Genomic DNA, 12,083 nt, shown 5'->3' with positions numbered 1-12,083 from the left:
TTTAATCTTATTAATTCTCTTCCAATTTTTTCTTCTGACAGGGTGCAACCTCACTTGAAGAAGTGTTTTGAAGGAATTGCAAAGGTAGAATTTACGGACACTCTGGACATTACTCACATGAAGAGCAGTGAAGGAGAGGTCGTGGAGCTCATAGAGACCATTTCCACAGCCAAAGCCAGAGGGCAGGTGGAGAAGTGGCTGGTTGAGTTAGAGAGAGTCATGATTAGCTCCATCCACAAGGTAATGGCACACTTACTATTATTTTTAGAAAATAATGATAGAAGCTGGGCACAGTGATTCAACACCTGTATTCCCAGCACTTTGAGAGGCCAAGGTGGGAGGATTGCTTGAGTCCAGGAGTTTGAAACCAGCCTTGAAAACATAGTGAGACCTAGTCTCTACAAAAAAGTTTTTTTAATTAGCTGGACATGGTGGTATATTCCTGTAGTGCCAGCTACTTGGGAGGCTGAAGCAGGAAGATTGCTTAAGCTGAGGAGGTCAAGGCTGTCATGAGCCATGATTGCACCACTACATACCAGCCTGGGCAACAGAGTGAGACCCTGACTCAAAAAAAAAAAAAAAAAGAAAAAAAGAAAAGAAAAAGATGATGGAGTATGCATGTTGTCATAAATGTATTATTGACAAAGCACTGCTACATAGACAGAAATGGAGGCATGAAGTAGGAATTAAAATGTAAAGATAACTCGAAGGCAAAGAGATGATCATCTATGAGGATAGTAATTTTGCAGGGACTCGCTTGAAAAGTAGGTCAAAATACCTTCCATGCTGCAGAAAGCTTGGGTGTCAGCAGTGCATTTACCCTGTTTCCTGTGGCCACATGCTATTCCCTCCTTGTTAATTAGACACACTCTGGTCTACACCTGTCCTCAGTCTTGCCTTGGAAGCACCTCTCTACAGGTTCACATCAATCTCCTTGAGGTGCAGGAATCTTTTTGTTCTCTGTGTATATAAAATGCATACCAAAAATGCTAGAAAATCATATATACTTCCTACAATTAATAGCAACTTCATGTCTTTAACATCTCGCGAAACATACTGTCAGCTCAATCATTTGTAATTATTTTTTATTAGTATTGAAGTTCAAGTCATACTAACAAATTTAGATTGAACACTCCAGCTTATTTCCTTACTGTTATGTGGCTTTGCATTCAAGTTCTCCATCAAGAATACAAATCATGTAGGAGAGGAGCATGAGAGGAGCACAACTAATTCATTTTACATTAATTTCAGATTCTCTCATTGGGATCTTCATGTTTCTTTCTCCTCTCTTATGGACTATATGGACTATATTACAATATATGTACTAATGCTTATAGCTGTTTCTTTGATTGACTTATTTCTTTTCTTATGATAACTTCTCCTGTGTAGGACCAATGGGCCAAAAAGGCTTGTTTTCATAGGACTTGATAAGTATTGACAAGCAGCATTACCATTTATGTGGCTGTTAGCAGTGTAAATAAATTCCACTTTGATTACTATTAGCAGCATGAAATTGGTTATATGATTTGGTAATTGATGTAGTATACAGTGTTAAGTCATTATTTTAGGCATATCTGATCCTGTTTCAACTATTCTTTTAATTTTGTTTATCAAAGTTCTTAGAGAAAATACTTTGGATGCTATCTCAGAGTGTTAAGATGTGGTAGCAAGAAATTACGTTGGAAATAAATATATTCTCAAAGTGTTCATGTGTAAGTTTGTGTTGGTATTATACAATATGAGAGCAAATGCAATATAAAATCCTATAAATCCTACAAACAGGAGAGATGTGTGTTACTATGTTGTGCAATATGCATTTGCATGCTTGAAAGGCTATTTTTATGACTTTACATACAATATTGTGGGACTTTATGTATTCACATTCCTCCTCATCTAACTATGTAGAAATCCCTTTCTGTGATTTAGATTTTAGTGTCTTACTCTTGTTCTCTCCCAGAGCATCCTTCTAGAATACATATTTACTCCATCTTCTTAGCATTTCTCTGCAGTACATTTCTATTCTTTTCTTTGTTTCTCCTATCCCTCAGTTGTCCATTTTCACTTGCCTTTTCTGTGGCATCTTCTGACTTTTAAAAATGTCTTTATTATCAATAGTCAACATTCTGTCCTTTATCTTTGTTCATTTCTATAAAATCCCAGTGAGACTAGAAATTCTGGAAGAGTTCACCATCTAATTTTGACAATCTTTTCTGAAACATGAACATTAAAGTGCATACCACCTCATAGATGACATTGCTATTTGTGATTGATGCATTTAATAGACTAGAAACTTCCCATGGGAGGCTGGTAGAAAAAGTAGACATATCAGTTCACCAAACATACATAGCAAAGTACACAAACGAGACTTTCTGTCATCACTGCACTGACTCCACATGAATGAATGATGCATCTGCTTCTGTCATTGCTGCCTTTGGCATCAAGCTACAGGACTGAGAGGGACACGATCTGGAAACACCAGAGGACTTCATGAGAGTGTGTGACTTGCCCAAGTGTACATATACATACACGCACATGACTGAGTAGAGATCTGAGTAAATGAAAAAAAAATCATTATCAATGTATTTGTTGGGACTCATTATGGAATTATTTGAATTTGAGTCTTGCAATAAGATTGCTCCAGATGTAGCTAGGATATCTATAACTACAACTGTTCAAATGAATATTTGATATAATGTGGTTCACATAAATGGAGAAAATATCAGCAAAAGGAAATGTGTAACATATTTGTTTTGCTCACAGGTATATGAATAAACTTGAATGTAAATAGCTCTAATCACATGCTGTGAGTCTTGCATAATTGACAAGAATGTTGTCAAATGTTCTTGTCAGCAGGAGTCCATCTAGGTTAGGAGTTTAGCTCTTCATTATCAGCCTGTTGAAGAAACATCATATGTAGCGCTTGTTTCTTTTTCAATTAGGTCATTGGAGATGCAATTCTTGCCTATACAAAATATGAACGAATTAACTGGGTGAGGGATTGGCCGGGACAGACTGTTCTCTGTGTATCCCAAATCTTTTGGACAAAAGAAGTACAAACAGCTATTCCACAGGGGCTGAAGGTAAGCTTTTTTTTTTTTTTTTGAGTTGGAGTCTCACCCTGTTGCCCAGACTGGAGTGCAGTGGCCACTCCCGGCCACCGCAGCCTCGACCTGCTGGGCTCCGGTGATCCTTCTGCCTCAGCCTTCTGAGTAGCTGGAATCACAGGTGCGCGCTACCACGCCCGGCTAATTTTTTGATTTATTGTAGAGATGAGGTCTCGCCTGCCCAGGAGGGTCTCGAACCCGTGGGCTCAGGCAATCCACTCACCTCAGCCTCCCAAAGGCGCGGGATTACAGGCTGAGCCACCGAGCCCGACTGAGGTAAGCTTTTATTACCCCAGGTTATTCAGCAGTTTTTCAAGTTACCATTGACAAATATAATTAATAAAAAATAAAATAAGGACAATTCACTCAAAAATCTACTTTATGCTGCAAGCCAAATTACAGATTTTTTTAATTGCACAAAACAAATATGTAGGAAAAACTTATAGTACAAATAACTTCAAAATTTGTGTTTTAAACCATCTGTTTATTCACAGTATATAAAAGTATGTAAAAGTCAAGTCTTGTTGTCATTTACATATTTTGTACCTTTAAAAAAATAAGTGATAATAGGACTAAGAAGCACAGAAAGATTGGGAAGAAATAAAGTAATATAATTCTTTCATGCCTTGAGTAAAACTACTCTAGTTAGATAAGCTATCAGTTGACATGTTGTGAACTAGGTTTTTTGTTTTTTATTTGTTTTTTGTTTTTTGTTTTTGATTCAGGGTCTCATTCTGTCACCCAGCCTGGACTGCAGTGGTACATTCAAAGCTCACTGCAGCCTCCACCACCTGGGCTCAGGCAACCTGCCTTGGCCTCCTGAGTATCTGGGATATAAGTGCATGCCACCATGCCCAGTCACCTTTTGATTTTTTGTAGAGATGAAGTCTCACCATGTTGCCCAGACTGGTCTCAGTCTCCTGGGCTCAAGCATTTCTCCTGCTTCTGGCTTCCGAAGTGCTGGTATTACAGGTGTGACCTGCCATGCCCAGCAATTGTGACTAGTTTTGTTTTCATGTATTGATTTTATATACATAATATAATTATTAATATTTTGAATGATGTTTAGTATTCATCATTTAAAAATTCTGATATAATTGGCTATATAAACTTAATATTGTTAATTGAATTGCAGTTATTAAAAAACCAAAATGACATTAATGCTATTTTTGAGATAGCCTTCCAAGTGAGTCAACTTTCAGTTGACTGGTGGATCAGCTGAAACCTAGTAATTGTAGCTCTTTCATGTAAAATCATGATTTTTACAAATATTTTTGAGATGCAATTTGATTTGACTTTAACACTAAGGCCTTGTTGGACAGGGGTTTGAGAGGATGCATGTTCTCTGTAGACAGGCAGATTCCAAAGAAGAGGGACTGAGAGATACATGCTTAATTCACTCCAGTTTATAGCAGATCACCTTTCCCTCTTTGGGATGGAAGGGTATAGGGCAGGGAGTCAGGGGTTTTCAGGAAAAGGTCTTTGTTCCTGAAACCAGAGCCCTCGGACATAAGGGTTTCCTTTGTAACACTAAACCTCTGAGGTTACTACTGGACTCTTGGATGTCTCTCCCATATGCATTTTTCTTTTTTCCTCAGTGGGTCCAGAGAATTCATTTTGTCATTTCACTTTCAAATGACCACTCACAAACCTCCCTACACAGAGGATTTTCCTGTCACCTGCAGTCTCCCTCCTTACTGGCTTATGTGGCTAAACATGGGTGGGGCAGAAGTTTATTTTTCACTACTCAAAAAGCAAATTAATCATGTAAATAACATAAATAAAGTAGTGTTTAAGCACAAAAGCTTTGAATAAAAAGCTTTCTTAATAATTATAACAACAAAAGATAATATATTTCAAGAAACAATAAAAGTGCCTTTTTAAGAAACCACTTGCAGTCCCTGACTTGACTTTTAATCTTGTTCTCATTCCTGGAAAACCTCACTTGTAGTTTCATTGCTGTTACTTTGCAGTGGCTGCCATAGAGTGAAATGAACTACTCATGTGTATGTGTTTGGAGAGAGCAGCCAAATCCGTGTACAGGAGCACATCAACCTTTCCCTGAAGCACAGTATTCTCATGAGTTGTGTGGACTCTCTGTCTTAATTTACTCTTTAGATTTATCTACCAGAAAAACTCCAGAGCAAGTCTGGTCCTCAGAACTAGCATTAGCTCATTGTAACTAAAATGTTCAATGTTTTGTTTATTGGAATCTTTACATGGCTAGTGGCACAAATCCCATTCAGGAAGTTAAGGCAAGAGTGCTAGAAGGAACTCAGGATGGAGGAAGAGCCATGGGAGTCAAGTCTCAGGACAGCAGTGATGGCTGCTGTGGTCTCTCTCGTTGACTTGTCTCTATGAGGACCTGGCAGGTTTGACTCTGTAGACAGGAAGAAAGCCTTGCTGTAGCTTCAACTTGGCTTAGTCACAGCTCCTCAAGCTCAGTGACGCGTACTTTTCCCTCCATCTGTATAGCAGTCTCTGGGAAGAGCTGTGATTGGCTCTGGCTGGGTCACATCCCCTCCTTCATGTTGCCATGGAGATTGGGCATTATGACTGACAGCTGCAACAAAACCCCAGAGAATAGAGAAGTATGAATAGAGATGAGAAAAGAATGGGTGATGGGTAGGCACAAACCCTGTATCCCTTGTTCACCTCACACCTTTGTAATGAGATAAGGTGATTATCTTAAAATTATGTGACATAGAAAACTACTCTCGAAACTCAGAGAATACTCTGCATACGTGCTAGTTCAAAATGCTTTTATTCAGAATGATTCTGATTACATTGAGGAATCATATTTTGTTTTCTTTCAGTTTATTGAACAATACTTGGAAAAATGTAACAGACAGATTGATGATATTGTCACTTTGGTGCGTGGCAAGTTGTCCAAGCAGAATCGCGTTACTCTGGGAGCACTGGTGGTCCTGGATGTCCATGCTCGGGATGTCCTTGCTGCACTGGTGAAGAAGAAAGTCAGCGATGACACCGACTTCGAATGGTTAAGTCAACTGAGGTACTATTGGCAGGTAAATGATATCACTGAGTGTTATTATGCAGCAATTTCACTCATAGCTTTTTAATGTTGGCGTGCTTGCTTATATAGGAAATTGTAGCAGTAATACAGGATCTTTTGCTGCTTGCTGGCTCTGCTCAGATAAGCATGTCTCCGGATTGAAGATTGAGCTGCTAGTAAATAACTATATAGCATATGTATTGATATCCATAACCTTATCTATATATAAATGCATAGTCATGTAAAAATACATATACATATGTATATTTATAATAAGAATTATGAGCAATTATCAAAAATTACTCATTTAAAATGAGTCATTAGGCTTGCTGAATCTATAAAATGTTGGGACTAGTCAGTTGAAAATCGTGTTTTTAGATTCCTGATGCATCTAAAGAATGTATGAGTCAAACTCTTTTAGTCTGACTTAGTCACTAGAGTTTCTTCTTTTTGATCAGCTTAAGGAGCCAAAAACATAATCTAGAGGGAAAGTCTTTGTCAGGGAGTCCAGTAGATGGTGAAGGTGGTCATGATGGGGAGGTGGGAGGCTCAGGGATGGATAGGACAGGGGATGATGGCAGAGCCTGGAAGTATGGCAGAGACCACTGAGGATGGGAGGAGATCTGGACTTAGAAGTTTTCACTATTGAGGATTTTGTGGATGTCTTAGGGGTGTGGGCAGGAGAAGAGGAGCAGCAGGAGACAGCATCCTGGGAGATGATTTGAAGGGCAATGAATTTGAGGTTGGGAGCTCCAACAGTGGTACTGACATTCCAGAGGTCAGATCTTCCAGAGGTCAGATCTTCCAGAGGCCAGATCCTCCCCCACCAGGTGTAACCTGGGGCATTACTTCTCTTTGAGCATCAGTTTCCTCCCCTGTTAAATGGTGATAATGACAATGTCTACTCTATAGTGAAAACAAAATGATGAAACGCATGGGAGAGACAAGGGACAGTACTAAAATATCCTTTGGGAAAAATGTCCTGAAGCCAAGGAGTTCAATTATTTATCCATGGAAACTAGATATTGAATTACCCTGTGAATCAAATGCCGTCTGAAAAGTGAATTTCAAAGATGTTGTCTATATTCTGGTTATCAAAGAGTTTATTTCATATTATTTAAAATTGTGTTGTTTAAAGCAACTTTCTTTGATTAATCCTAGGAAAATCATTTGGAGACAAAGATGATCAATGCAGGCTTGCGATATGGATATGAGTATCTGGGTAATTCCCCCAGGCTGGTTATCACCCCCCTCACGGACAGATGTTACAGGTAAGTTCCTAACTTCAGGGTTATGGAAATGACTTTTACTCACCCCTCAACCACCGTTTTCTTTACAAATCGCTCCTAAAAAGCTTCTTCCTTACTGGCAGTGCATCCTAACTTATTTGTCCCTAGACCCTAACTTTCCTTTCAGGATTATCGTCATTCTGTCTCTCTCTCTCTCTCTGCTGGCCTGTCACACTCAGCTCTGGGTACTACCAAGTCACCTCTGTTCCTGACTCCGTCCATCCCTTTCTTCCTGAAACTCTGACTTCCTTCTTAATCACAAGAGCACCCTTGTTCCTTCCTTTGAAACACTGCATTTTCCGGAGTTCTGTTTCCCAGTGGTGAGCATCTCCTGCCTCCTGGTTTCCTGAATGTCATCCCTTCCCGTGCTCTAGTGGTCTACATCCTGCAGACCCCATATCTCGCCTCCAGCCAAGATGTATTCTGGAAGCTTTTGCTGTATGCATGCCTATGGGTGTCTCCATTCGATATCTTGTAGTTACATAGACATTTCTCCTGAAGGCAGGTTTACTGTTTTCCCTCCTAAATTAACTCAGCCTCCCCATTTCCATCTCACAACATGGCTGTGACTATCCACCAACCTAGTCATCTCTGCACATGCCTGTCTTTGTCCTTGACTCTTTCTTAGTTCTTCCCGTCTCATCACATACTAAGCCCTTTTGGTTTAATGGAATAATTTACTTATTTATTTAACTTTCTATTCTCTTCCTTTTTTAAAAGGAAAATTTTTTAAAGAGCAATTTTAGATTTACAGAAAAATTATGCAGAAAGTACAGGGAATTCTCAGTCCTTCCCCTCCCCCCCCCCAGTTTCCCCTATTATGAACATCTTGCATTCATTTGGTACATTTGTTACAATTAGTAAATCGATATGAATGCATTCTTGTTAACTAAAACCCACAGTTTGCATGAGGATCCTCTGTGTTGTGTAGTTTTATGGTTTTTGATGAGTGTGTCATGTCATCCATTCTAGGATCATACAGAATAGTTGCTGCCCTAAAAATGCCCTGAGTTCCACCTGTTCACACCCTCCTCCCCTCCCCCAAACCTGTGGCAACCACTGAACTTTTGTGTGCAGAATATATTATATTTTATGCATGAATTCTAGAGTGTCATATAGTACTTGGAATCATACAAGCTGTCCTCTTTCATTGAACAATACGCATTTAAGGTTTCTCCATGTCTTTTTGTAGCTTGATAACACATTTCTTTTGATTACTGAAGAACTGTGCTGTATGGATGTGCCACAGTTTATTCATTCACCTATCGATGGCTATCTTGGTAGCTCCCAAGTTTTGCCAATTATGAAGAAAGCTGCTACAAATGTTCTTATGCAGGTTTCTGGGTAGACATATGTTTTCAACTCATTTGGGTAAATACATGGGAATATGATGGCAGGATCTTGCGGGCAGCCTCTGTTTAGCTGTGTGTGCAACTCCAGGTAATCTTCCAAAGTGGCTGTACTTTGGAAGGACCTTTGCCCTCCCACTGACAGTGAATGAGAGGGTCTGTTGCTCCAGATCACACCAGCGTTTGGGTCAGTGGTCTGGTTTCAGCCATTCCTATAGATGTGTAATGGTATCTCATTTGCTTTATTTTGCAATTCCCTAATGACACTGATGTTGAACATCTTTGTATATGCTTATTTCCATGTGAATATCCTCTCTGGTGAGGTTTATTCAGATCTTTTCCCCATTTTTGATTGGGTTGTTTATTTTTCTTTTGTTGAGCTTTAAGTTCTTTGTATATTTTGGATACAAGTTCTTAATCTGATATATATTTTTACAAATATTTTCTCCCAGTCTGTAGCTTGTATTTTCATTCTTTTAATAGTGTCTTTTACAGAGAAGTTTTTTAATCTATATAAAGTTCAATTTCTAAATTTTTCATTCATGGATCATGCTTTTTGATATTATAACTAAGAAGTCATCATCAAACCCAGAGTCACCTAGATTTTCTCCCATTTTATCTTCTAGAAGTTGTATAGTTCTGGGTTTCACATTTAAGTCTGTGATCCACTTTGAATTAGCTTTGTGTCTATATTCACCTATTTACATATGAGTGTCCAGTTGTTTCAGCACCATTTGTTGAAAAGACTGTCCCTTCTTCATAGAGCAGCCTTTTCTTCTTTATCAAGGATGTGACTTTATTTTAGAAATGGTTTCTTAGCTGTCTATCAGGGATTGGAGTTGGTGTTTTTCATCCCTATGAAACACCCAAGGAGCTGAAGTGATGAAATATAAAGACCTACTTATAAATGACTGAGCAAGAACACCCTCTTCAGTTTGAAGCTCTTGTGTACCACCTGGATTGAAGAGGGTCACCCAGCCTGAAGACAACGAATTATTTCCCTCTCCTTAAGTTGAGCATCCTTCCCATGGGGTGAAGGTCTAGGCCCAAAAGAAAGAATAGTGGGGCCAACTCACTTGGTCACAGGTGGGAACGAAGACCCACACAGTGACCCACCAACTACTTGAACAAGTCCTATTCATACTGGGATTCAACCTCCTGAGTGAGAGCCAGGTGGAGAGAGAAATTAGAAGTTTTGGTGTTAAGTCCCTTCATGTGGCCAATGTAGCAAATGCAAGAGTAATGGTAGAAAGATTCTGTCCAATTCTGATTCTTCTTGTTGGTTTTGATAGTACCACCCTGCTAGCTACTTAAATATCTTCCTAATTTGTTAATTTCAATGATAACATATGAGGACCAGTATGACCTGTCTGTTGAACTTGATACTCCAGTAACATCAAACACAATCTTCTACTTCTTTACTGTGTGCCTTTGCACACACAGTTTCATCTTCAGGTGAGTTCTCCCTCCCTCTGTTCTGCAGAAACATGACCAACTCCTGCTTAGTCCTTCAGGGCTTCTCCTTTAACAGGCAGCCTCTTCTGACGTTTCTAACTACATTCAGAGCCTTGGTGATTCTCACATGCCTGGGTTCTTCTGCTGTCTTGGCACTTGTCATCATGAGTTGAAAATGTGTTTAATATCTTTTATATTCTCTTCTGTAGTCTTTTCATGGACAAAGAATGTGCCCTCTGTTTTCTTCTATTCCCAGCACTAACTTGTTTTCTGACATAAAATAGGCATTTGATAAAATGCATATTGAATGCCCATTAACTTAAAAACAGTTTTATATTGTTTCCTTCAGGCTAATTAGAACTGTAAATGTTTTAAAATGAGATTTTTTTTTTTTAGATAGATGATGGTGCTTACTGTCAGGGTCATCCTTTTGGGCTGGGTAGGAGTATAATTCATGGTACATCAAATGAGTCAGGGCAAGTGGCTCAGGATTAAACCTGGGGACAATGCCACAGTGCTGGAATCTGTGTTGATATGGTACCAGTTGCAAGGCCCAGGGACTGGCCCAGTCACTTGAAGAGTCAACACAGGATCTGACACTGAGCCCAATTAAAGCTGCCATAGATTTTAGCATTTAGAAACCTGCTTACTTTCAGCATTTGTGTGTGTACCCAACATGTAGCTGTGAAAAAAAATAATTCTTAAATTTTAGTTTTTGTTTTTTGTAGAGACATGGTCTTACTATGTTGCCCAGGCTGGTCTTGAACACCTGGCCTCAAGCAATATTCCTGCCTCGATCTCCCAAAACTCTGGGATAGTAAGCATGAGCTACCCATGGTGCTTGGCCTATAAATTTCATTAATTCATTCAAGAAGCATTATTGATTAGCAACTATATACCACATATTCTATATACCACATACTCTAGTAGCACTCGATAGAGAAAATATAGAGTCTGTGTATTCAAATACTTCTCAGTCAGATGGAAAGGTGGATCAGAAAACAATTACAATACAATACTGAGTGAAATATTGTGGTAAACATTAAGTGCAGTGAGTGTATGTAGCCCAGAGAGGAGTGGAAATCTGTGGGGGAAGGAATTCCCTGAGAAGTGATTTGTTCCTAGAAGGTCTGTGGAGATCTTATATTCAGAGATCTAATATTGAAGGATAAGGGTATTTAGCCAAATGAAAATAAAGAGGCTCTATATTCCTTGACCAGTGAGTTTGGTATATTTACATTTAATGTGGTTAGTAAACTACTTGGATTTTTAAAAATCATTTTATTTTGTGTCTTATATTCTTTAAGTTTTAAATTTTATTTTGTTTTCCTTCTGTACTATCTTTTATTGAGTGAATTGTCTTTATTTGTTTAATTCATCTGATATGGATATTATATGGGCTGGGATATGGGGTTCTATTTCTATTCTCTTAAAGGCTATCTTATTCTCAAAAAGTGCCTGCTAACAAGACAAGGCTGCCCACTCTCACCCCTCCTGTTTAGCCTAGTGTTGGAAGTCCTAGCTAAAGCAATCAGACAAAAGAAGGAAATCAGGAGTATCCAACTAGGAAAATAGAAATTTAAGCTATCCTTCTTTGCAGATAATATGATCCTATACCTCAGAAACCCAAGGGAATCTGTCAAAAATCTCCTTGCACTGATAAAGGACTTTGGCAAAGTCTCAGGGCACAACATCAATGTACAAAAGATAGTTACATTTTTGTATACAAACAACAAACAGGCAGAGAACCAAATAAAAATAAAATGCAATAAATAAAAAGCACAATCCCATTCACAATAGTCACAGAAAGAAAGAAGGAAATGAATAAATGAATGAATGAATGAATAAATAAATAAATAAGTTACCTTGG

The 12,083-nt window shown here is 38.7% G+C and overlaps 1 protein-coding gene across 1 annotated transcript in view; it reads left to right on the top strand.

Annotated features, from left to right (window-relative positions):
• The window catches only part of DNAH7 (dynein axonemal heavy chain 7), a 280,274-nt gene that overhangs the window by 82,704 nt on the left and 185,487 nt on the right, over nt 1-12,083 (top strand). Inside the window, exons 18-21 of the mRNA XM_008063530.1 lie at nt 42-240; nt 2,940-3,080; nt 5,921-6,133; nt 7,282-7,391. Coding sequence (XP_008061721.1) covers nt 42-240; nt 2,940-3,080; nt 5,921-6,133; nt 7,282-7,391 — 663 coding nt within the window. The remainder of the gene's footprint in view (nt 1-41; nt 241-2,939; nt 3,081-5,920; nt 6,134-7,281; nt 7,392-12,083) is intronic.

The sequence above is a fragment of the Carlito syrichta genome, unplaced genomic scaffold (genome assembly GCF_000164805.1).
Source record: "Carlito syrichta isolate Samal-C Ts95f unplaced genomic scaffold, Tarsius_syrichta-2.0.1 Scaffold306906, whole genome shotgun sequence".
NCBI classification, from domain to species: Eukaryota; Metazoa; Chordata; class Mammalia; order Primates; family Tarsiidae; genus Carlito; species Carlito syrichta.
This window is presented reverse-complemented; position numbering and strand designations above follow the sequence as displayed.